Source organism: Protomyctophum bolini, assembly GCF_963924005.1.
Source record: "Protomyctophum bolini genome assembly, chromosome: 18".
Taxonomy (NCBI): domain Eukaryota; kingdom Metazoa; phylum Chordata; class Actinopteri; order Myctophiformes; family Myctophidae; genus Protomyctophum; species Protomyctophum bolini.
Genome location: NC_137879.1, coordinates 22,216,665 through 22,243,382, shown reverse-complemented (window position 1 = coordinate 22,243,382; position 26,718 = coordinate 22,216,665). Strand labels below are relative to the sequence as shown.

General features: G+C 41.1%; 2 protein-coding genes across 3 annotated transcripts; both read left to right on the top strand.

Annotated features, from left to right (window-relative positions):
• Positions 1 to 387: 387 nt before the first annotated feature.
• tbc1d24 (TBC1 domain family, member 24) lies at positions 388 to 12,939 on the top strand. Of its 2 annotated transcripts, XM_080789957.1 has the most exons (9): positions 388 to 408; positions 563 to 617; positions 721 to 833; positions 4,096 to 5,220; positions 7,662 to 7,820; positions 8,914 to 8,977; positions 9,416 to 9,511; positions 10,619 to 10,865; positions 11,301 to 12,939. In XM_080789957.1, exons 4-9 carry the CDS (start codon positions 4,229 to 4,231, stop codon positions 11,456 to 11,458), a joined length of 1,716 nt encoding a protein of 571 aa, XP_080646083.1. In that variant the 5' UTR covers positions 388 to 408; positions 563 to 617; positions 721 to 833; positions 4,096 to 4,228; the 3' UTR covers positions 11,459 to 12,939. The 2 variants fall into 2 exon arrangements, with proteins under 2 accessions (XP_080646083.1, XP_080646084.1); XM_080789958.1 differs by lacking the exons at positions 388 to 408; positions 563 to 617 and having other exon boundaries at positions 831 to 861.
• Positions 12,940 to 17,081: 4,142 nt separating this feature from the next.
• On the top strand, positions 17,082 to 26,622 carry atp6v0cb (ATPase H+ transporting V0 subunit cb). Its single transcript, XM_080789193.1, has 3 exons — positions 17,082 to 17,360; positions 24,314 to 24,497; positions 25,595 to 26,622. The coding sequence occupies exons 1-3, from the start codon at positions 17,291 to 17,293 to the stop codon at positions 25,797 to 25,799; spliced, it is 459 nt and encodes a 152-aa protein (XP_080645319.1). The 5' UTR covers positions 17,082 to 17,290; the 3' UTR covers positions 25,800 to 26,622.
• The last annotated feature ends 96 nt before the right edge of the window (positions 26,623 to 26,718 follow it).

Here is a 26,718-nt window from a genome sequence, read left to right as displayed (position 1 = left end):
AATCAACAAAAACACAAACTGTACAATAGAAAACAGCATACATAATTACACACAAAGAAGATAAAAATCAAGGACATTCCGCAAATGCTTGTTTAAACAGAAGCGTTTTTTTTCCCAATGCCCACAGAAGCTGCAGCGCTTAGAACCTGTGGAAGGGCATTCCAGAGTCTGAGAGCTACAGAAAGGCTTTGGTTATTTATTTGGTACGAGTGATGACTACTAGACAACCTGGGCGACTTAACTTTTCTTATAGGGTCCTGCTCAGCAGGTCAGTTGGATATGCCGGTGCTTTACCATGCTCTATATGTGAGCACCACCAGCCCCCAGGACCTTGAACCCAACCCTGAAAACAACAGGAGGCAAGGAATGATGTGGCACGTGACCTTTGGCTGGACCTGATTTGACTTTGTGTATGTGCGTGAGTGCGTGTGTGTGTGAGTGAGAGAGAGTGACACAGTCTAGACAATTGTGGACAAACTATATAACATTATACAACAGCAGATGAGTTTGAAATAAAGTGCAAACTGTGTGTACTGATAGGATAATGTGTTTTTTCTTTTAGGTGTGACAAAGTTTTGAAGCTGAAAGGAGGCCATTTCCATTTCCAAGGATGTTGTGTAAGCATAAGTTGGTGTAACTGTGACTATGTGTGTGCTATATATTGCTAAATACCTCGGATGATTTTAGCATCTGTGACCTGAACTATCTTGTCTGTTTCAGTGTTCCACCATGGATCCTCTATAATAGTGTACCCAGAGGCTCACTGCGCATGCGCGAGCGAACTGGATATGAATGCTGCTGCTCCACACGTCTCCAAGACATCTCATATCCAGGTAGGAGTGTCTCTTCTTATCTTCACAGGTATTTTTTCGTGTCTTTTAATATGTTGTCTTTCGACTTTTTAAGGAAAACAAAAACCCGTTGGCCCTGTCTTTCGTTTGGTCTAATATGTACATTGGCTTGCAGCAAATCAACTCCACACAAGAGCAAACTCGGCGAAAGCCCTGGGACCAAATTTCATTTGGGCTTGGCATGTTTATGTTAGCTAGCAGAGATAGAGATTGTAACGTTGCTGCGTTGAAATAGATGTGGTGTTATTTGATATGTGCATTAATGTATGTGTGTCGCACAATGTGCATGTAACGTAGCTGAGCTCTGCTGGTGTGGACTGTACTTGCTGTTCAATGCGCTGAAAAGGTTTCTTGCCTGGCTAGCTAGCTTGCTAACTACAGGTATGAATGAAAAGGGTGAATTAGCTTAGTCTGTGTGGTAAATCCTAGACACGGTGTTTTATATAGAATGTTCAGAACTTGCCAGTTTTCACAGTTGGGTTCCGCGAATAGCCGAAAGATGCTTATTACAGTGATGCTTCCATTTACCAAGCTATCCATTTAAGAAGAACAACATAAAAAATCAAAAGCTGAACGATTACTTTTAAATGTCAGTGTACACGCCATTGCTGCAGTGGTGTGACTGTGAAGTGTGAACTACTTGACAAACATTGACAGCTGTACACTGCAGATTCTCGTTTGTACTGTCTATGCAATAGCTGTGCTGGGATCAGTTCTTACTGCTGCACTGGCTCTGTGGCTCAGTTCCCAACCGAGCTTGTGTTAGTTAAAACCTCCAAGCTTTACAGTAATTAACCGGTGACGTAGTCCATGACCTGCGGTGGCTCTGGCAATAAGCTTCACGCCCCTATTCCTAATCGGCACAACAAGAGAAAAGTAATTTATCTGAATTTCTGAACGACGCTTTTCTTTCACTTTCGGTTAACTAATTCTTGTTGTTGCATCAACTTGCATCATGTTAACATCTGGCCAAGTATGATCATCGGACCAGTGCATATCTTATTAAAACTATGATGGCAGTCCCAACTGGTTTTGGCCAAAAACAAAGTTGGTGCATTAAAAGGTTGTGCACATTTCCCCTTGCCCTTGGTATTCAACAGTAGATGTGCATGTCTAATTCAGAAGCATAACACTCTTTGGTGCAGTGCAGCTCACCAGGTGTACTTTAGAAGAACACTGGCCCATGCAGTTCATCCTACTCCAGTATGACGCTAGTGTCTGTCACATCACATGACCCTAGCCATTAACCTTTTGTTGATGCTGACTTTGCTGTTCTAATATTTTATGAGACCTCACTGACTTGACTTGGTGTTGCTTAACTTGTCATTCATGCATAAGTTTGAAGGTGGGTTTTCGTGCCATATCCTCAAGATCCCTTGACATTTTTTTGTATTTGCTATGCCATACAATGGTATAGGTAGGTAGTCTACACTGGAATACGACAGATGACACGAGGGCTTTGCTTTGTGAACGTTTTTCAAGTCCATTTTAGGCCTAGCACAATTCTTACTTCTTACTAAATTCAGTGTGCTTTCCATTAAAAGAATAAAAGAAAACACATTCTGAACAAAACATACATACAACATATACTAAGTACTATTAACCCCCTTGCCCCATCTTAACACTGCATGTATACACATGTAACGCCCGGAATTCAAACTCGGGTGTCCCGCATGAAAGTCCAATATCCTAACCACTAGACCAAAGAGATATCCCTATGGACCCATTGGACCGGGGTAGATGAGGCCATCAGGCAGAGGCTCTGAGCCACCCTGCTACACACACAACACATAATTGTTGTCAAATTTTGGATGTTGAGCCAGGCAGATGGATTCTGAGACACTTTTATTGCATGAGCTGAGCTCAAGTATATGAAACACAGGCCAATGTGTAGTTCTCTGGAAAGAGAAACTAGACCATATTATTTATATGTTGTTGTTTTTTATATGGACATAACACTTTGCAATTGCTCATTGCACAGTTGTACAAATTGTAGATGCATCGTTTACAGTGTGTTAGCACATGTGCTAATTTTCACCACTTGTCCACAGGAGACTTTTCTAAAAAATACAGTGACACTAATAGTTTAAAAAACCCAATCAAATACAAAAAATAATATATACTGTATATTCTAATGATATATATAATATATATATGTGTCATAGTCACAATATGTACTCGTAAAACATATCATACAGTGCCAGGTCAGCATGGAGGGGCATCTTGATTGAGTTTTACAATGTAGTGATTGTTAAAGAATATCTTAAGGCCAAAGATGAATCACAGCCTTACGTCAATGTTTGTAACAAGACAGCTCCTTCATAATCGAGCATAATGGCACTCTCAAGGAGACATATAGGCCAGGGTGGCTACTGGGCACCTGCCTAGTTATTGCACAAACCCGAGTTCCAAATCCAACTCCCTTCCCTCTGACTTTGATTTCCTTCCTCTCTATGTACTACTATCTAATACAACAACAACAACAACAACAACAGTAAAACTTAGAATAATAATCTTGACAAGTTATGATCAGTATCAAAAGATCAGGTTATCAGCAATGTTTGGAGATTGGACCTATTGTAACATTGTATCTTTTGGAGATTTTTGGATTATCTGCATTCAGATTTGGTTCAGTTTAGTAACATCCAGAGTCAGAGACTTCATGGATTTTTGCCATGTATTGTCTTTGCTTTCATCCAGAATTGTCCGGATGGACAGTAGGTGCAGTGGCCAATCTGACTATAATCACTAACATAGGCTTGCCTATAAACCCCGTAAGTCATATTTCTGCATCAAAGGTTGTCTTCTGCAGTTTTTTTTCTTATCACGTGGCATGACTAGGAAACCTCACACAGTTCTGTTCTATTTAGGCTATGCAACAGTGATTTGCTAGCATTTCTAATCTCTAGATGTGTGACATACACAATGTCCATGTATCCAATTTGCTTTCTACGGTGAACCCAGATCCTGACATACCACCTCCTTGTATGAACTGAAACCCAGTGGCAGAACAGATCTGGTTAAACATGCCTGCAAATTGTATGTCTTGGTCTTCTATTTAGATAAAATGGATACAGATTACCAAGTCGGCCAATTAAATGGAAACCGAGAAGCTAGGACGACTCTTAACAAGAAGTTGACCTTCCTTTTTCTCAGAGTCTGAAATACAGATAATTCCACCATAATTGTCTAACCTTTTTCAGAATGATATATTCTCATTAATTCTCTTTTATCTGCATTTCAGGGGCCACATCATGGGCAGCTAAAGGTTCATTAGAACTAGTCCGTTGTGTGGAGGACGGAAGACTTGGTATACACCAGTCCCTTGACCCACTGTGGTCACTGTGGCCTTGGCCATAGCTTCAGGTTCTGGTACAATGGCTGAGGAAGACTATGGCAGCTTTGTGGACTGGGATCAGATGGGGGAGATGGCTAAAAGCAGCGGCCCCACCAATGTGGACTGTAAGGACCTGAAGGAGTTCAAGCAGATGGCTCGGCAGGGCTACTGGTCCAAAAACCACAAACTGCGTGCACAGGTCCTTCAGCAGCTCATCAAAGCCATTCCCTGTCGCACAGTAACCCCAGATGCAGCGGTCTACCGGGACCTCATGGGAAGTGCAGCCACCAAGAAGCCCTCCTCAGCCATACCGCTGCCTGACTTTGTGGATGGCAGCCCCGTCCCACATTACTGCCTGAAGTCTGAGGCCGTAGCATCCGTTCACCGGGTCATCTCCTGTGTGGCGGGACAGTTTCCGGACATTTCCTACTGCCCGTCGCTGCCTGCTATCACGGCGTTGCTCCTGCACTTCAGTGCAGACGAGGCACAGTGTTTTGAGCATGTCAGCCGCATGCTCTCCTGCAACGAGCAAAGCAGACGGCTACTGGATCAGACCTATCTGGCCTACGAGTCCAGTTGCATGACCTTCGGTGACCTGGCCAACAAGTATTGCCAGGCAGGCCACAAGCTGATCGTGGCCACAGCACAGGATGTGATGGAGGTCTATGTAGACTGGCAGCGCTGGGTGCTGGGGGACCTTCCTTTCAGCCATGTTGCCAGAGTCCTTGACGTCTACCTGGTGGAAGGTTACAAGGTCCTCTTCCGGGTGGCCCTGGCCCTCCTCAAGTTCTACCGCAAGCACAAGGTGGGTGCTCAGGCGAGCCAGGCAGGCCAACAGGAGAAGCAGGACACGGGGGGAGTGAGGAAAGACATTCAGGCCTTCATTAAAGGCATCGCATCCACTGTCACCCCGGAGAAGTTACTCGAGAAGGCCTTCTCTATCCGCCTGTTTAGCCGCAAGGAGATCACCCTTCTGCAGAACGCCAATGAAAAGGCCCTGCAGCAGAAGGGCATCACTGTCAAACAGAAGCGGTATGGTGTATTTTTGTATGCACTACACTGGGAGGATTGTTATGTTCTTTGTTTGTATGCATGTCTTTCAGGCTCATCTATTCTTTGTCAAGTAAGATTGAATCCCACATTCTTGAACTTCTTTCAGAAATGGTAGTTGATGCCACAAACGTGACAATTATCCAAACTTAATTTGCATATGATCATTTAATGTGTACACTACACACCACGGTGAATGAGTTTGCAGTATATTCTGTTCTGGCAAAGCAAGGGATCTGGTCTCTCCGTAGTCATGTTTGAGAATAGAATGCGTTCATATGCATCACACACCTTGTGTGTCTCAGCTGGGTTAAATCATTTGCACAGGATGATGTCAGTTGACGTGGTCATACACATTGTAAACCTGCATGGGCCTACGTGACTCATGCTAGTCACGTAGGCTGAATATGTTATTCTCCATGACGAGATGTACTGATGTAACAGTACTGACCAATATCTACTGGCTGTCCAAGTGGTTTTCCCCTGCTTTCAAAATCTGGCCTAAGTCATGGTGTTGTCCTCCACGACCGTCCTTAACAGATTTGTTGAAACAACCGTGGCACTTCCCCTGCTCTGTAAATGCTGCTGACTCCTATCTCAGACCCATTACCCAATGCTGTGCTTTGCTGTCTTAAAGCAGGATGGCTTCTAACTGCACTTTGGCTGAATCTGATCTGGATGTGTACAAAAAGTAATGAGGAATGTATGGGCCATGTGCAGGGCAGCTTAGCCTTTTACTACCCTACCTGTACAGTTTGTTTGTAGTGACATGACAATATCCGACAATAACATTATATTTTCCCAATAAAGTCATTTCTGACATTTCTTTGAGACTATTTGAAACTAGTTTTGTACATATTGTACAAATAAATTACTACATGTAAATAACATTCTGTATCTGGAACAGGAATAAAGGAATTTGGTTTAGGCCATTATGACACTTAAAGTAACTCTGTTAATGCTAGCATAAATAAAGAGAGATAAGAGAGAGACTGTAAAATCCAATTGGAGGTGGTATGCTAGGAATGAGAGTTATGCCTTCTTAGAATTGCACAGAAACGGTTACTATAAGCAGGTCTTTCGGTTAGTAGCAAGCAATTTCAATTGGTAAATTGGTCAGGGAGTCCAGTCTTTTTACAGTATGGCTTCAGGGCCCAGCCATCTAGAACAATGTTGGTCTGTAATGTATGCATGTCCCCACGAAGGTATGGCATCTGTATGTCTCCATAAAATGAACCAATCGCAGTGTACTACGCACATACACACAGAAATACTTCAGTCTTTTCTATCTTCTCTCTCTTTAAGGGGGAGACAGTGCATCACAGCCTCGATACTTATATAGCCCTACCACTCCAAGCTTTCATTCCATGTGTCACATCATATAGGTTATATTAATATCTATATAACACTATTGTGAAATTGCTGATGCTTGAACCCTGCACTCTGCTCTGCATGGTGAATTCGTCCTACAGTCTCTTGAAGCAGATCTATCACGTAAATGTCAACATCTTCATAAATATACGCATTTGTTATAAGATAACAAATGCACACCTGACCAACTATTATTGATGCTGCATTCACATGGAAATCAGGCAAGTGGTAGACGGCAAACCGGAAGTAATTTTAGTGGACGGGAGCAGGACGGTAAACGGAACAGGACGGCAGTCGGAACCGGTAACGGCAGATAGCATCAATGTTAAAATATGTAATCTTTTTACCGTTCTGTGCCGTCCAGCAGGTTTTGCCGTCTACCCCTTGCCTGATTCCATGTGAATGCAGCATTAGTCAGTTTGTTGATGCAGTCAAAGCAGTCTACCATTGAAATGAGGGACTTATTGTTCCCTGAAGGCTTGTGTAAATATTTAGTGTAAAGTTGTGCATCTGGTGACTTGCATGGTGACTTACACGTATACCTACTAAGTGCAGAGAAGCAACGATGTTATTATACTTTGTCTTGTTTTTAAATAATGCTTCCTGGCACGCAGTGGTTTAATTTGTACATCCTTTTGTCTCACCATTCTGTTTGTCTTTTCTCTGGGTTTCCTGCCTTTTTCCATCCACTGTCTCTTCTCATCTTCTCTCCTACACATGCACATCCCACCACTTCCTGTTCGTTGGTTCTTTTACAGTAATAGGTGGGTTTTATTGCATTCCATTTTATTCTATTCCATCTGAACCTTTATTCTTTTAAACATTTTTTTCCCCCTCATTTGTGAATGAATGCTCATCAAGTCTAAAGTTCCTTGCACTAATGTCTGCTTTAGTCAGACTGTGTATACTATGTAGAAGTCGAATAGACGTTCATCAGCAATCATAATATCCTTCAATATCTCAGCCACAGATGTGCTTTGCTTTTAACTGGTCAAAAGACAACATCACTAACACTGATCTTCCCTTTCTCCACCTTTTCTGGGGGTCTCCAGGGGGAATGTACAGCTGGCGCTGAATCCCGACACCTTCTCATCAGAGATAGTCAGCGCCAAGGAGATGCACGACATCTGGTCGTGGATCCCTGAACGGTTCGCCCTCTGCCAACCCCAGCTCCTCTTTACCACCTCAACTCACGGCTGCAGCATTAACAGGTACACCACCCTGCTATGCTCACATTAGTACTGTTGGCATTATCCAAGGGTTAAGATTGTGGATTTGGAACCAGAAATTGCCTGTTTAAATCCCTGGACTTAGAGGTGAACTCTGTGTTCACTCTGTGTTCACTCTTCAGTTTGTGAAGGAGATGATTGTCTCCACTCTTTCAACTGCCAGTGGTGCAGCCGCTGCAGTGCTCAGCTTTGTGTGTATGTCTGTCTGAACGAGGAATGTCCGTTTGAGCACGGAACGTTCCTCGACGTTCCTCAAACATTCCTCGACAGACATCATCATTGTGATAAAGCACTTCACACAAGTGATTATTTTTTACTAGTGGCACATTGGTGTCCATAGGTTTTAATGTATGAGTGTGAATTGAAGCGTGTTACAAGACAAGTTGTTTTTATTTTTCAAGAAAAATAATCTCACAAGCCACACATTTTCCATTATGATTGGCTCGAGTGGTATGTTTATTAATGTCCCAGGTTATAATTCTGATCATAATCACACAAGCCACTATTGTTCCATTATGATTGACTCTAGTTAAGACTTTATTGGTACAAACCAAATGACGATTAGGAAAATGTTTATCAATGAAAACTGAGGTTCTCAAATAGGCCAACTGCCTACTCATAGGACCAAACGTCCACTGTCTGTCGCTTTATTTCAACACTTTATTTATTTACTTCAAGTATTTCTCCACTTTATTTACTTCAAGTAAAGGACTATTTATTTAATTTGTTTGCATCCTAAAGAGCCTCAGTTTTCATCTTTCAGTGTGCAAGCCCTTTCTTTCTGTTCATGGACTTTCATGCTGGCCTCTCGCATCTGTTTTCAGCCCTATAGTAAGCCTTAAGTTTAGAGCGCAAACATCTATACTTCTTTATCAATGAAAAACAGACTGTAGGATAAACTACCAACAAGTGTTGTTAATATTTACCCACTTTATTGGTTCACTGTGCGTTTGTGCTCAGGAAATGGACTAATCCAAAGTGCACAATTGCCCATAAAGTGAGGCATTTTTAGAAACTGATGATCCTCGGTTCAGTCTTAAATCATCTTGTGTTATGGTTTTTCTTATTTCTCCAGGTTCTACTCCCATTGTGAAGGCTATGAACCCACCCTTCTCCTAATCCGGACGACCGATGGTGATGTAAGCACTATACACATGCTGTCTTATACCTCTTTTAACATTCTATATAAATATTCAGCCATTCATCTGTGTTTATATATTCAATTGAACATTATATGTGGACTGGCCGGATTAAGACTTTATAGACACTAGGCTCAAGAAAACCTTACTTTTCTGGATATATTTTGTTGACCACAACAAGGCCCCAGCATTTCATCACCCTGCTTGCCTTGTGCACTGCTGCGTTTGTCATGTTTCTCGCTCTCTCTCACACACACACACACACACACACACACACACACACACACACACACACACACACACACACACACACACACGTGTGTGTATAGGATCAAAAAGACCATCACCGTTTGTAAGAAAAAATAATGGCCAGTGTTTTCCAGACTCCAGTTTATCCTGATATAAAGTGTCTTCTGTTTTTCCTGGATGTTTATCAAGGTGTGCGGCGCTTTCCTCTCCACGGACTGGGAGGAGCGGAAGAGGGGAGGCAACAAACTCAGCTTCTTTGGCACGGGGGAGTGCTTCGTCTTCAGAGTTGGTCCATTCATAATTCCTAATACTACCTTTGACTGAATAACATTGTGATCTGCTGACTGTAATGTTTGTTCTTTGAAAGCTAGTTTGTGGTTAGAACTTTTAACTCCCTAAGATATACTTTATATTTTAGTCCTTTCTTTTTTCACATTAGTAACAAGTGGCAGAATATCATCACCAGGGGGCGCCATTTACTTGCTGGGGACAGTGAGACGGGACTGTATCATATGGCTCTCATGGCTCATATCCACTTTCTGCTCCCCAAGGAGAAGCCATGTTTACAGGGCAAAAGTCACAAGACCTTTGTCATATTCATGTCTTTCTCGGCAACAAACAACCACATATCAAGTTTCTTGCTTTTGGCAGGTGGTGCTACATTAAGAAGTAACATCCATTGTTGCACCTGGGCTAGAAATGGCACACAGACTGGGGCCTCTGATGCCTTCTGAATGAATTATTAAACTGCCTATCTATGTTGACACACACACACACACACACACACACACACACACACACACACACACACAAATCTGCACAGCCATATACACAGATCAGAAACTCCAGTAACCTGACCTAATAGTATCTGATTAGGGCCTCATCCGACACCAGATGATACAGCGACTGAGAGCAGCTTCTGACAGCTATCAGATAAACATAGGCGAGTGGAGTGATATGGAGAACTTGGCCATATGGGCGGGAACCCCTTATTGTAACCATACCTTCAAGACAAAGCTCTCTATATATATATTTACAGTATACTGTATATATATATATGTATATATACACTGTGTATATATATATATATATATATATATATATATATATATATATATAAACTTTAGAAACAGCCTCAGTCCTAAATGGGTTTTAATCATGTTATACCTCATACATTAGTAAAAGGTTATCTTGGCATGTCATAACTTAGGTTTTAACATATGTTTGTCCATTTTAGAATCAGGATCAGGTTGTCTTTTTAGATGTGTTGGTATCTGTAATGTAATTAAATCTAGTTAAATAATTCTACTTCTAGTGACCCAGTGTTATCAAACGATCATGTTATTGACAAACTCCTGACAGCATTTGACACCGTTTTGTTTCTTTGTGTAGTTGAAGCCAGAGATAGAGCGATATGAGTGGGTGGTGATTCGTCACCCCGAGCTGGCTTCATCCACCAAGGATCAAGGCCTGGAAGACACGGCGCCCTCAGAGGGCCAAGATCCAGGTACCAATAATCTGCTACAGAGTGAGAGGCCTGCCGGAGACGTGTCCCCCTTCCTCTCTGCCCGGCATATCAAACTCAACTCCAGGAACACTTCCATGTTCATGGCTGGCAACTTTGACTCAATCATAGTGGGTGAGTGGGCAACTGCAAGTTTTCCCCCCTTCTCTGTGGAGATACTGTGCCCGTTGTGTTATCGTCTATATGAGTCATCTCAGGTCATTGTGATAAGGAAGCTTGGGTTGTGTATACAGTATAAATGCATCACTTGTATGGATGGCAGTGTATATTTTACAGCAGCATTATGCAGTAAACAGACCAAACTCACTGTGACAAAGTCCAATGAGATGGCCATTCACTTCACTGTCAGTCTGTCACTTAAATAGAGCGGACAAATGAACCGTATCCACTAGTAGTGTCTAGTTGCTAAGATATTAAAGATATACTGTCATCATCAGTCAATAACCATTATCTATTGTTATCTTTGTAGCTATTGTCCTACAGCCCTTATTTGCCAACTGCTATGTACAATTACAGTACCAGCACTAATGCTGTTCTCTGTCTGACCAGGAGGGGGAGGTGATGGTAATGCTCTCTACATTGATGCTGAGCTGAACCATGGACGCACAGCCAGCTGCTCCACCTTTGACAACCCGCCCCTGTGTGCAGAGAACTTCATAGTAGGTCTTCTGGAAGTATGGGGCTTCCAGGATACCATGGCCCCATAATGGGACAACTAAATGTTGGTGCACGTATGCAGCACAAATTAATGAAGAGTTGAGAAGAACCATTTCATTACATCATTTATTCTGCCCCCCCCCCAAAAAAAAGAAAGAAAAAGTAATAATATAAATGATGGATAATTATTATGGACTTAAATGGTTCTTCATCTCAACTCTTCAGATTCATTAAATGCATACAAGCATGCAATACTTAACATTTGCACACACAATATACATTCAATATGGAAACACTTAAGGTTGTACTCGTACACAGTACGGCACCATATGAAACGTCCATCTACTGCGTAAAAGCGAAACCGAAAACACAACAGGGATATGCAAAGAAAACAATTTCCATCCAGCAAATTCATGTTGAAAACATAATTGTTAAAGTTTAATATTTTATTTATTGATGCACTTATTATAATTTGAATATATCTTCGTGGTTTTTCTTTTGTATTAAAGATTTATAATTGTGGTATATGTATTCATATTTTTGTTAAGCCTCTTTGTAAGGGTAATTAATGTACTTCATGTTTAACTATTCAGGTTTTTCTCTAGTTACAGCCTACACATGATATTCAGCTACTGAACTATTCGTAATATCCATAATCATTTGTGCTCAGCTTCCCATTGGAAACCTTTGAAATTCCTGATTCTTGTTCAAATGTGTAGATTCAGGTTTAGCAAAAGTCGCCAAAACTGTAGCTAGCTTCTACTATCTTTGTTGGTGGGGGGTGTACTAATAACAGAATGCATTGTGTCTGATGCTGTTTTCATCAACTAGATATGTTCATGTGATGTCTCATCAACATTTGGGGTCATGTTGATTAACTGATGTTTGTATTGGTTAAATAATGTGAAGTGTATACAGTCAGTACAGGTTTGTGTGAGGGCTCATGTTTGTCATGTTTATCCTCCCTCTTACACACTTGTACATACAGTATTTGGGACACCCATCTGATGAGTTGAGTCTGAATTATACTTTATGATGGCGTTGCTCGCCAAAAATAGCTTACCGTATTTCCATGTAATGACAAAACAGTGTAAAACGTATAATTGGTATGAAGTAGGACTTATTGTGGTGATTTTTTGACGGTATATATATATGGAAGTATTAATGTTGAATGTAAATGGAGCCATTGTAAAACAAGTCTCACCAGCTAAACTGTTCTGGGTACTGCACTCTAAGAATCTTTTAGTGTTTATGTGAATATTTGGTCATGATTGGATGAATAAGTTGTGGGATATTTTTTTTATTTACAACCAATAGTGAAGTTAAATGCAGTGCGATCATCTTCTCTTCGATCTATCCGTCCCTCAGTCATGTGACTATCAAGTGAAGTCTAACATTGTAATGTTGACTACAGCCTCTGGGTTATGCTACATCTAAATAGCTGTGTACATGTGTATTTCAGGTTCTGTTCCAGTGAAAGTCATAACAGTTCTTACATGTGAAAGTACAGTAATACACTTATGGCAAATGACTCCTTGTTATGTTTTTATTTGTATTTCTTTGCCTGTGCTGGCTGTTCAATTTTGTACTGTATACATTTATGCTTGAAGGGGAAGGTGGCAATTATATGGACTGTCACAGATATGTGTCAGATGCCTTTTGCAATCACATGACCTATACTGGACGTATAGTACATGCCCCTACAGTGGATGTTTTTTCCCTTTTACTTTGCTATTACAGATTTTTTCCAAACCTCACACAAATCAGTACGTAGCGATTTTAGCTATTTTTGATGGAAGTTGAACATGGGGCTATGTATTTTTCTTAATTATTATTTACTGTAATCCTAGTACTAGACCCCATAAAATTACATCTGGCCACAAAAGATCACGGGATCTATTGAATGTGAAAGGGGAGGTGACAAACGGACATATTGAGCCTACGACAGATATGTCATCCCCCTAGTACCCCCCCTTTACATTCAGTAGATCCTGTGATCTTTTGTCGCTAGATGTAATTTCCTGGGGTCTAGTAGGACTATAGTAAATAATAAATTTGTTTTTCAAAAAAAAGAAAGCAGAAAATGAAGAAATATTAACACTCATTATATCCTTAAAACCACAATGTGTGCCAATATGCTTGCCTCAAGCATACTTTATAGAAAAGATGGTAAGAATTTAAGAAACTTAATTCAGAATACAAACTTAAATGTAATTTTTCTATAGTTGAAGGGAATATGGAAGACTCGTCAGTTTTGACTAATACGTTAGTCATTGGAAAAACAGCTTCTTGATTGGAGGCACATGTGTATTTTTGTTTGCATGTCTTGTGGAAGTGGGTGACTCTGAAGTGCATGACTGGAATATTTTTGGAATAGTTTTAGCTTCCACAACTAGATGGATTATATTAAGGAGTCACATTCTGAAAGCACTTTCATGGAACATATTAATTATATTCAGATTGAGATTGCAGTTGCATTTCTGTATAAATAAAATGTTATTGCAGTCTATTTGCAGGGGTGTGGTGGTTCAGCATAATGTGTTGGAGTGATGTACAGAGAAGACAGAAAAGTGGTGGTGTAAGTCCTTCTCTTAAGTGGCACTGACTTCCCTTTTCTTGGCAAAGCAGTGCTGTCCATTCAGGATTCTCACACGTGTGCATGCGCCATGCCTATATTTAGATCCTTCTGGGTGTTGGTCAGGAAAAACTGAAAACTATGTTTTCCAGCCACAACAATGTAAGATGATTAACATTACAACCTTCCCCCACCGGCACCCCCCTTCTGAACGTCAACAGGAGATTAACAAACAGGGCAAATTTAAGGCCTGACAAATAGTTTTGGCTCAGATTTATTAGTGTTATTATATGGGATGCTTACTTTCAAAGAATATGTCATGCTCTTCACGCTCCTGATGACATCAAAGTATGTCTTCGTTTTGAAATTGAATTATGGCATCTGCAGTGTACGTGCGTCCTTGAATATAAGTGTTGGCAGCTCCATCCCATCCAATATTAAAAGTATACTGTGACGGGCGGCAGGCCCATACTGTATATAGGCAGGACCACGGCCACATCAGTCTGACATAACCATAAACAAACTCAACATGCCCATACAGTATAGGCATCTATAGAGATCCGGTTGTCCAGTGCCCGCTGCAAATCTTTTCAATATGCATTTGTCCAGAACCACAGATTTAACCAATATGGGTATGGGCATATACGAATGACATCAGGGATCTCCATATATGGGAACAAAAGGGACACAGACAGACGTGTACAAGATCTACTTTTGCAGCACATCTCAGTCTAGTGGAGTCGAATGGGAAAACACTCCCATTCGACTCCACTAGACTGAGATGTGCTGCAAAAGTAGATCATGATTTATTATCTTCAATTAAATAGAATCACCATCCATACAGGATTACAATTAAACCTATTCCTCTGGCATGAGAGAACACTGTCTTGAGTATTAGTAGTGAAAATTATTGATTTGTCCAGGCCAATAGAAAGTGAGATTACAGAGTTATACTTGTATTTGGTTATGCACTGAACCTAACTTATCTGGGACAAATGCCAAACTTCAAAGTGGCTTAGCTCAGCGACTTCCATTTTTTAGATCCTGAGCAATCTGAGTATAGGGCTCTGTGTTGCTCTTATTGCATCTGTAGGATTAATAGCCTATATTAAAACTAAAGGATGGTGACTGTCAATCACATCAATATACAGTAGGATGCTGTCTATCTTTTATTAAGTTATACTCTTTCAGAAGCAATAGGCAGCCACTGCACTGCCTGGGGACCAGCAGCTCCAGCTCTATAAGGTCAGTATCAAGGGCACTGGTACTAAATGTACGCAACATCTTTTGGTGTGGGTGAAACCCTCAAACCCCACATGAACACAGGGGGGAGAACATGCAAACCCCATATGAAAGCTCCCAGGCTTGACACCATACTCTTTGCAGGTACAGCATATGCCTTTGTGAAGAATTCTTACAATTCCCTCTTCAAAGATCACTCAGTTTAACAGATAGGGAATCCTTTAATCTGAGTGATGGGGGATAAACTGTAACCCTGAAGGCTATCAGTCTGATCTGTGTGTTCGATCTGTCTAGAAAAACTAATGGGTATTTACAATAAGTGGAATATTATGGGGTTAAGGGTATCATATTACAGCATTGTGTCAACTGGGCTCTTGGCCTTGCTTGCTATGTATCCCAGTATCCCACACAAGTCATCATAAGCATAACACACACTATTCATAATGGAGAGGCCATCCCCTACCCAAATCATGTTTCGACATCAGAGTAATGAGATTCCAGGATCAATAAGTGGTCAGCAGAGGGGCCTAATATACATTGAAGTGGGGCTTTTTTCATTTCACATCGGCGGGCCTACAAAAACTGTCTGTTTCCGCTGCATACTGCTGAGTCTCGTGAATTGGTGGGTGCATTTCGGTCAAGGAAAAGGTAGGCTATACAGTACAGTATAGCCTAGTACAGTATGAACATGGAGGGAAGCCTGTGATGGTGAATGTAAAATTGCATCACGGGTGATGGGGTTTTACAGTGGCATGGTGGGGGGAGGGGTCCATTTATGGCATTGCTGCTACTGACTGAATAGAAGATGCAGAGGGGGCGGAAGGATGGAGATGGGATGGGATGGGGAAGAGGCAGGGGGACTGCACAACCTCTTTGTGACTCACGCACTCGGTCACTCTCATGCAGTGTTTAGGCACATACTATCGTTCTCTCTCTCTCTCTCTCTCCGTGCTTGCTGGAGGGATTCTCGTCTCCCTCCCCCACCACCACATGGAGTCATGGACACATCACACAACCTCACAATCTCTCACTCATGTTCCACATCACTTCTGCATACCACAGTTCACTGTAAAGTGTAAACCACCCTACACTTTGTGGGAGTGTTCAGGTTACAAAATGCGTACATGTATTTAAATATAATTATGTAACATTAGGTACTAGCATATTTCATTATTTGAGAAGGTGTAGATATATCATGTGACAATAAATCACAACAAATCCTGATGTTGAAAAGTGCATGTTCAAATTTCATATTTCATGACATATCTATAACCTTGCTTTTATTGGAGACCACGATCGAATATGATATGCGGCATTATATTGCCTTATATTTGCATCCACATTCCACACCCTGTGCTTTTAATCAGACCCAGTCATTTCCTCAGATTCTGAAGCATTCTGAATCTGATTCTGAAGGAGGGAGCCTTTCATATCAAAGGGAAAGCCTGCAGCGGAGCATTCCAAATTAATGGGTTGGGGATGACCTTCAAACGAAAATGTATGGGTGAATAAAATAAAATAAAACATTTTTACGCATGGATAAAATCGTGTGTATATTTGTTAACGTAACACTCTCGTCTAACACACACACTGCGCGCTGCAGTAAATGATTCATGGAGCGAAATGCACCCTACACCCAGCGGATAATGGTTTGGTCCACACGGTCATGCCCCTAATTTGCGCTCCGTCGCGAGACGGTGTCGCGCGCCGAAAAAGCCCGATCCACAAGCTCACCACTCGTAGAGCCGTGGTGCTTGCCGTGAGCTTGCAGATCGGCTATTTTTGGCACGCGCCACAGTCGTACGGCGAAGCATAAAAACCAGGCTGAAGTCAGGTGACATTTTCCGCTTCGCCATTTTGTGCTGCTGCCTGCTCGCTCCCCGGTCGGTATTTATCACAGAAGTCGTGACTGGTTGCGTCCACACTGCTGTTCTAACGTTACCCTGCTAGCTCGTTTGAAACTCAAGACTGTGGCCTTCGATAGCTTTAGGGCAACGCATAGGAATAGTTGTCATTTTGTAATATTTTTTTTATATAGATATATAGGTATATTGTGTGAGAAAGAATGTCCGAAAGCCCCGAATACTCGCCGTTCTTCGCAGTGATGGGAGCCTCTGCGGCCATGGTGTTCAGCGGTAATTAATTTATCACTTTCAATGTTTTTGACCGTCAATTAAAAACGCGTGCAGTTTCTTTGCTTCTAACTAATGTTTGCATTCATGTGTCATTCTCAACGGGCTGCTATGTACGTTGTCATCCTTGGTAAGTTCCTTTAAACCAGCGTAGCAAAGGCCAGCTGCTAACTAGCTAGCTAGTTCGTTATGCTTTAACGCGAGCTACCCTATCCATGCTAGGAAGCCCCTGCTTTCTTTCACAAATGTTCACAATGTTTTAATGATAGTATATGTACTAGTAGCACATGAGTCTGTCTGCTTTAATTGATAATTTTGCCAACAAAGTGAGTTTTTTGCTTGGGGTCACTACTAGCGCACCACAACCATAGAGACCACAACTCACTAGCTAACGGGAACTAGCTAACAACATTGACCAACTTGAACGGGAAGGAAAAATAACTGTTTCAACAGTGGCAAATATGTATTATCACAATATGCTGTCCTCGGCATCACATTAATGAGGTCTACAGGCTACATCTGTGTTTATAGTTGTGACCTGGGCTGCGTAGCTCAATCACCCCTTTTTTCCCTGCAGATGCGACACTGCTGCTTATTGCTTACCTGGCAGTAACGTTAGGCGCCATCTAGCTAATTATCTTACTGTTAAATTATGCTCATCATAATATCCTGACAGGGTCACGTACTTCATTTTATGAATGAAGTCAAACAGTTATCGACACATATCGCCTGTCAGAAATGCGTACAGAAATGTATGTACCGAGGTTTTCCATTTGAATCAAACATATTTACATATTACATCGTGTCAATGGTTAATATCATGAACTAAATGCAACTTTATGGAACTAATCATTTAACCACTATGGTCAGCTGGGGACTTCCTTGTAGCACAAAGAAGGAATGACACATGATCACATGATCATCACATGACTCTACTTCTGACATGGAAGATCCAAGTAGCTAATGATCCAGTGATGTACATTTACAACTACAATGTTGTAGTTTACCAAAAAATATCAATAAGTCAGTCCTCAGGAAATTATGTTAACAGATCCACCACAAAACATTGGTTGTTACAATTCCTTCTGATTTCATTCTCCTTAAGCAATAAGGGCCTACATTTTGGCACATGTCCTATTTAATCATAGCTTTTTATCTCCTAATCTAGCTAGTTCTAATGTCATTCTATTAACATATGATGCCCAGAAAGGTTTATAAAAGGTAATTAATTTAGTCATGTTTAGATATGGCGAGTTGATTCTCCTCTATCTACATGGCACGGTGGCTGAGGCATATGTGGCCTCAAGCTACAAACTGTCATGTTGCAAAACTACTGACAGTTGCTTATGGCATTTTGGCAATGTTAGATGGGGACAGAGGGCTTTTCAGTGGGCAAGCAGACACCAGTGAACAGTAATGGATACAAGATAAATTACACCACGTATCCTTACTACCACCCATTCATATCTCAAGTACTAGCTTATGGAGCACATAAGATGGCTTTGCTTTAAAAAAAAGTACATGACAGCATTGCATGTCCCATATAGATAATTTGGAAATCCAGCTTCTGCAATCTGTTTCAATGTATTACTTATTTTAAGGAGAGTTCAGTTCAGTGGCATGTAAATTTGTTATGAGACAACAACCTATTGACTCTGTTAAGATGGTGAAACAGGAGAAAAGTATTCCATAAGTGTATAGACAAGATATTGTAAGCTCTTTACAAGCTGGAGGTTAGAGCAATCCCATGTCTTAAGTATAATGGGTGATGGCCAAGTCGGTGTGCTTGTGCTGTGGTGGCCCTGTGGGTTCTAGTAGGCGTGATATGTGATTGTAAAGGAGTGACGGCTCGGGAATTGGCTAGTAGTGGATGGGAGGGCTGAAAGTATTGGTGTTACTGGTGACACAGAAGACATGGGGATGGAGAGTTGATGGAGCCACTTGATCAATCAGACCCCAGCTATTAAGCAATTTAAAATGTTATCAGAATTGCAATCTGGAAATTACATTGTCACACTGAGTAATAAAAAGTTTATGGCCATAGTGTTGTGGGTCTTTACTTTGTGAAATTATAGATCTATATTGTTTTTCTAGACTGCGTGCTTATGGTCGATGCAATAGGGTCTCCTCAGTGTTTAACCTTGATCAGTGTATTAAATAGTTCTAAAATGTGGTTGCTTGGTCTAGTTTATGGAGCAAGGTTAAATGGTTTCAATGGTAGTTTCAAGTGCAGTAAACATTCCATTTGAGTTTTGTATGAAATTGTACTCTGTGTTGAACATCTTTTTAGTTCGTTTTATTTGACAATTGAATTGATAAGACAGTCTTGACATGGATGACACATCACAGTAGAAATGTATTTCCATGGTGATCTTTGATAGTAATCCACCCCACCTTCAGTGGATTTGGGAAGAGACCATTCCTGTAATGGCTCTGATTATTAGGCTTTGTTTACCCTGTCTGGTCATATAAGTACAGAGCTTGACCCTTTCTTGCCTATATTTTTCTTCTATTCTGCCAGTATAGGTGGCAGTTTATGGAAAATTATAATTATTTTTACTAGAAAAACTATTGGCTCTGTGATTGGGGTGTGTCTAAACATCACCTTGCCTATGAAAGATTTGTCACTTGTCTAGTTGCAACATTTTATTATGTAAATATCTTGTTATTGTCACATCACACAGGTTTACAGAAGTGGGTGAAATTCTTTCCTGAGGGAATGGAGGAAAAGAAGAACACAGGATAGTCTCTTTACAAAAATGGAAACAAAATAAAAACACATGCAATAATATAGATTAGTAGCACTAGTACTATTAGTAGCAGTATGTTATGTACAGTCATGGCAGGCTGTTTTGTTTAGAACATTACTAAACATATGGATCATGTACAGGTCTAACTACATAACGTGCTGCCCTGAGGTGGGGTTTAAAAAACCCAGCAAGCACTGTCCTTAAGTGCAGTTCAATAGACCTGTTTGTGCAATGGAGACATGTTTCACACATCCACCTCAGGTAAAACAAACACGCAAGGTAAATCTGCAAGGAAGTTTGATGTAATTTACAGGGCGGAACCCCGTTTTATATATCTAATCCGTATTTGTTTTACTGACATTGTATTTGGCTTCTTTATAGAAAAGTTATATTTTGTTTTTTCATTCTCATGCCAATGAATATCCTGTAGCATGTAGAAAGTCATGATTTAGTTTGCAGCCATGCTGCTCATGGGGAGTGGACCGCACTAGCAAAGACTGCTACTATTCCAGGATGGAACCAACCTGATAAGTACATTTGAGGATTGATTAGCTGAAAATGGTGCTGTCAGGAATCACTGCTGCCATTTGTTTTAAAATGACTTTAGCAGCATTAAAACTCTTGGGCTACTCTACAACAATTCTCCTAGCAAATCAAGTTGGTATTTGCTCTGCTGCCAGCTCAAACTGTTAAACAGTCTTTGTCTGCTAGCCATTATCTTAATGAATTATATTTTTAGGCTTCAACATTTGTGTTTAACTCACAATAGTCTTGTCTCTATAAAAAGGACAGGTGTAATTAGTTATAGCAGCCCATATATGTCTTTTTCCTCATTGTGATTCACAGGTGTATTAGATCAGTGCACAATCTCGAAAGTCGAGACTCAAGTTGATGGGGTCAATGCGGAGCTGCTACTATGGAACATTATGAAGTAATAAATCCTTATGGTTACTCGCAATCTTAGTGTGAAAACTAGTTCCATTAGCCCACATTTCAGATTAAACCAAACATGGTGTCCTGTGTGGGCGTTGTGCATGCTGTATCATCCCTAGCTAGCTAAGGGGATGTCTTGTTTGTGATGTCACGCCAGCATTCATTCACACAGCGAATGAGTAAGTATGTGATCAAATGATGGTAAGGAAATGAGCCAAAGCTCTTTACCTTGCATAGGAGATTAGGATTAAAGCCAGGGGTGGTTCCTTTGCTATACAGCAGTGGCAGTCTTTCATCTCACCTTTTTTAGGAATCCTCTTTTGCTGTCCGCCTGTACTCGTCATGTCTCACTGATGCCACGCTCACTGGGGGGAGGTAGTACCTAGTGTTACTGACACTGTTGGTGACAAACATTACCGTACCAATGGGAATGGATGGTGAATGTTTGCTCCAAAGGGGTCAGTTTTAAAGGTTTCATGACATTCTTTTTTTTTGTTTTAGGTTTTATTGCACCCCAAAAAAATGGAACTTTGAACATTCTGTGGATTTTCTGTGGTCTGGGGTTTGCAGGCTGTGACATCACAAACGGCAGGGTAATCAGAGTACTTGTTTGAGCCAGAAAACCACAGAAAATCTACTGAATGTTAAAATTTCAGGTTTTTTGGGTGCAATTGAGCTCAGAAAACCTAAAAGAAATTAAGAAGAATTACAAAAATCTCACGATGACTGATAAGGACGATAGAATTTTGTAGTGGGAGTGAGCAGGAAGGTAATGAGATGACTGTTTTTCTGTTAGCCGGTCAAAGGTGGTTGGATTACAAGGAAATAAAAAAGATGTATCTGCACTGACTGGAATTATAGCTCCTTCATTATTTCTCAAAAAGGTGTAAAAGATATTAATCACCATCATCTCCCTATCCAATGAGATGTTATGGTATTTGATTGCTCTGCAGATTTTGACTGACTTGACTAGTTCCTCAAGTAGCTATTAAGTCATGTATCAAAAGCCTGTTTGATGACAGTATGAATAGTCTGGAGTCGGTATATATTGTTTCAGCCAAAGTGAGCCTTTTTAAGGCTTATAAAGAGCATATGAGAGGCTTATATGATTCTGCAAGCCAAGGTCAGCTCATACTGATGCATTTTTACACATATAGATGACAAAGTCTGTGCAAATGGCACAACGTCTTGTATTGTATTTCTGGGTTCATATAGTTTTGCAAAAAGAGCTGAAAAGATGTAATATTGATCTGAATCATCACAGCAGTCCTTCTGATTAATAGGTGGCCGTAAGCACTGCAGTTGGGGAGGAGGTGGCGGGCTGCCATATGTACATTTGAGGATTGGCCTGTCACATCCTCCGGCATGCCTTCTTCTCCTCTAGGACTGAGCCATCTGTCAGAAAGCATCAGAAGAGTGCTGGAGGTTGAAGGATGTTGCCTAGCACAATGAATCGTGATGAGGGTGTGATAAGGAGGCAGGCTGCTTCAATTTAAGTTGCTGTATGTAAAGAGCTGGTTCTTTAGATGAGGTGTAGAGTATTTGGTGGAAAACATATTTTTTTTTGGCAGTGCACACGAGGCATTTTCCTCATTACCTCATCTCCTTGTCTATATTAAGACCCTCAAAGGCTCGGCTCTTTTCACACTATTTTTGTTAGTATTTGATTTTATTATGTTTGCAGCTCTTGTTGCCACATTGCATTAAATGACTCAATATCACTGCCTGTTCCAGGCATGTTACAATTATTATACAAAAAACACCTGATCGCAAATATTTGAGCTAATTATCCATAGAAAATAAATTCTGATATTTAATTTACTAAATTTTCTAAATGTTTTAAATCCAATCTAAAGTTCACAAAGCATCACACTGCTACTTGTTGCAATCATTAATTTGCAATTATATGTGACAATAATCGACTAAAACGTCATGATTGTGACGTTTCCTCTTCAGTAGAATGAGCTTAGAATGAGAGTGAATAAGGTGTAAATGCAAGCTTTCCCATCACTCAAACCATAAAAAGTACAGAACCTTTTATTTTAGCCTCCTATGTTGGCTGTTTCACGTCCTGGCTGATGCGTTTCCTCAGTGGTAGCTAACGGTAGTGTGCTTCAGCTCTCCTAAGATGGAAGGGCAGGAGCTGTAAATGCTACAGGAGACTGCACGGAAGCCGTTGTGGATCAATTCAAGGGAGGCAGTGCTTTGGTCATTACCCTTCAATGAGCTGTCAAGCTGCTGTGTGTGTGTGTGAGGGGGGAAGCACCCTATGATCCGACGGACCATTGCTCCGAGGTGCGCTGGGAATCGGGAGAGGGTTGGGGTTAGGTTTAGGTGTCTGCCCCGGGGGAGGTGAGGGTTTGAGGTAGGTTGTCGATCGGACCAATGGACAGTCGGCATATTGAAGCGGACCCGTGTGAGGGATGCAGACATATGAATGAGCACAGCCAGAGACGGTCTCTCTCTTCGCCCCTCTTTCTTGACACGCCCAGGCTCAGCTGATGTCATGAATCACAGGCAGTTTTGAGATTTCCCCTACAAGTTTGTCCAGTATTGTGATAGTCTGTCTTTTTGTTCTGGTAGGAACTTACTGGTTACTTGAGAACGTTCAAACAGCCGACAGTGCTCTCTGCTAGTCCAAATTGAATATGTAGAACTGCTAGCCTGTAGTCACTAGTCAGAAATGATGAAGCATCCCCCTTTCCTGTCTGTGATTGCCATCCTGTACTGATATGGCTGCTGTCCCAGAGATGTGATGTCCTGCCTCACTTGTGACGTCACACACTGCCTCTGTGCTGCACCTAATAAGAGTAGGAGTGATTTAGAACACTGCAGCTCTGTGGCACGACTTGTTGAGATGTTGTCTGCCTCTGATTTAAGACTGAAAAAAGAAATCCACTCTGCCTAATTGAGGACAAAAAGTGGTTAAATGTTGAATGGCCACTGACAGACATTATTTGAAATGAGGAGCATCAAACCTAATGACGGATGTTGTAGTAACGCTACAACATGTGTGTAGCTACTAAAATGTGGTAACTGCTTCCCTTTTTGAAAACAGGCAAAATTTCCCTGTTTGAATCATCTTGGCTTTTCAAAAGGAACTAAAGCAAACAGACTTTTCCACATTATTGCGCAATCATTTAATTTCATTTCCTTAATACTGAAGTGTCCCTGTCGTTGACCATATAGGCCTTCCAGCTGTCAATATTTATTATTCTGCACTTACCTTTTTATTTAAGTTTACCAATTATCCATTTCCGATTACCTTGCCAGCCTTGGGAGCGGCCTACGGCACAGCTAAGAGCGGCACGGGGATCGCCGCCATGTCTGTGATGAGACCGGAACTCATCATGAAGTCCATCATCCCAGTTGTCATGGCGGGTATCATAGCAATCTACGGCTTGGTAGTAGCGGTGCTGATCGCCAACAGCATCTCGGAGAAGATTCCCCTCTACAAGTGAGTTCTCTTTTCCCTTGCAACCACCCCTGTCTGTCACCAATACTACGGACTTATATTAAAGCACAAACCATACCAAGGATTCGCCATGCGAGTCCTCGCAACCATTATCCCCAATGGCTGTTGCATTGGTGCGGTTGACCTTAAAACAGTTTTGTTGCGACTAGTTTCATTGGTGCTGTTTAGGCTTTGTGTAACATGATCAAAATTGTTTTTAAACCACCAGAAATCCTGTCACTTTGGTGCCTTCCTGGGTATTGGTGTGATGCTCAGACATGCACATCTGTAAACATGCACCTGTATGGGGAAGAGAAAATTGGCCAAGCGACCAACTATAGAAAAAGTGTAAAACGCTAATGCCCAAACTACACCAGTTGTAAACTTTCAACTAATCATCACAACTCCTTGTTTTAAGGTCAACCACGCCAATGCAACTCCTTGCAACTGCCATTGGGGAAAATGGTTGCGAGTAGTGGCATGGTGAATCATTGGTGCAGTTTGGGATTTAGAAATCCCTGAGGGAGTTATGTGCGATTATTAGTGGCTTATTTTCATTTAATGAGAGCAGTATGTGCCCTTATGGTCAGATGATTAAATCTTTATTGATTTGTGTTTTCGCCAAAAGGAGTTGCACTGTCTCCATGGTCTATTTGGGCTAATGTAAATGTACCTGTCATTCAAAACCATTTAAATAATATTTCGGAGAAGTTTGTACTGACTATTCTGATGCATTCATTGCTCCAATAGCTAAACTCTTCAGACTTTCTCCCTTTATTTATAGTGTACAGTTTTATTAATATTGAGAATGGAGAAATATTCCAGTATGAGAATGCATAGAACAAACTTATTGGAAACTACACATGCTAATATACAACTTGTCCATATAAAACATTACAAATTTACCCTGAAAATGTATGCTCCTAATTTGTATGCTCCAGAGTGTTTTCTCGGAAAATGTGCGAATTCTGATTACGTATGTAATCAGTAAGGTGCACTTCTTACCTTGCAATTTGTGTCAGTCATGCTACGTATAATCTAAAATGGATGTGGGTAATTTTCTACGTTTTAAAGTGTTTTATTCATTTTTTTTTGTATAGGAGTTTCCTCCACCTGGGAGCTGGGTTGAGTGTGGGTTTGAGTGGGCTGGCAGCAGGCTTCGCCATAGGCATCGTGGGAGACGCAGGCGTAAGGGGCACAGCTCAGCAGCCCAGGCTGTTTGTGGGCATGATTCTTATCTTGATCTTTGCTGAAGTGCTGGGTCTCTATGGTCTTATTGTGGCCCTCATCCTCTCCACGAAGTAAACCCAAGCATCGCCACTACCAAAACCTGTCCTATGTGTTGCTGCTGGAGAAAAGTGTAAAATGGGGTGTAAAAAAATGGTGACACAAAAAAAGACAAGAGGCAAAAAGTGAAGGTGGGGGGGGGGGGGGAATAAATAAATATAAAATGGCTCCATAAATATGGTCTTATCTCTACAATGTGTACAGTCGTCCCAATTTGATAGTCATCTTCTTGTAAATGCGCAATGTAGTGATTTGTCTGTCCTGTGTGTGCGTGTGTGTGTTTAAAAACAATTGTATGAAGATTCTGTTATTTTGTTTTTTTTTCCCCCTCCACTTATCAAAGGCCTTCAGGTCTTAAGAGAGCTTACCACTGCTTCTCTCCTCTCGCATTGATTCGGGAGTTGACACAATTTCTGTTCATGTTGGATCTATTTGTAAAGAGTAAAAAAAATGTGTGTATGGACTTAGCTTTTTGGGGGGTGGGGGTTGTTTTCACTGATTTTATTTATGACTTGTTCAAAAATGGTTCAATAGAGCGAAAGTCTTTAATTCCCCATGGTATATAGTATATACAGACATGCATATTATAAATATCTAAATAGATTTAATGCACTGTGGGTTAATTGTCATAAGTGGTTGGAATTCCTTTGGATGTACTACTTGGTTTAAAATTTGAGATTGCCTTTAGTATGTGGCTGGAGTGGGACTTTTGTGTGTAACTGTGTTTTAATCATTACGCAAAACATTCTCAAACACTTCAGTGTTTTTCCTGTAGTACTGCTGTTTGATTGCATTAAAGGTATGTGTGCCCAGTGTTGGGTGTCACAGGTGTAATTTCCAATCGCATCTCCTCTCAAACTTATTCATACCCCCTCCCCTCATCTGTGTGGCTGTAGTCAGTCTCCACCACATTCCCACCATGAGAACCTGCATGGAG

Bases quoted from the DNA above. Each gene is read 5' to 3' on its own strand.
- tbc1d24 (XM_080789957.1), top strand. From the start codon at position 4,229: ATGGCTGAGGAAGACTATGGCAGCTTTGTGGACTGGGATCAGATGGGG. The intron at 8,978-9,415 runs GTAAGCACTATA...ATGTTTATCAAG, and splicing joins TCCGGACGACCGATGGTGAT to GTGTGCGGCGCTTTCCTCTC. The intron at 9,512-10,618 runs GTTGGTCCATTC...TTCTTTGTGTAG, and splicing joins GGGAGTGCTTCGTCTTCAGA to TTGAAGCCAGAGATAGAGCG.
- atp6v0cb (XM_080789193.1), top strand. From the start codon at position 17,291: ATGTCCGAAAGCCCCGAATACTCGCCGTTCTTCGCAGTGATGGGAGCC. The intron at 17,361-24,313 runs GTAATTAATTTA...TTACCTTGCCAG, and splicing joins TGCGGCCATGGTGTTCAGCG to CCTTGGGAGCGGCCTACGGC. The intron at 24,498-25,594 runs GTGAGTTCTCTT...TTTTTTGTATAG, and splicing joins GAGAAGATTCCCCTCTACAA to GAGTTTCCTCCACCTGGGAG.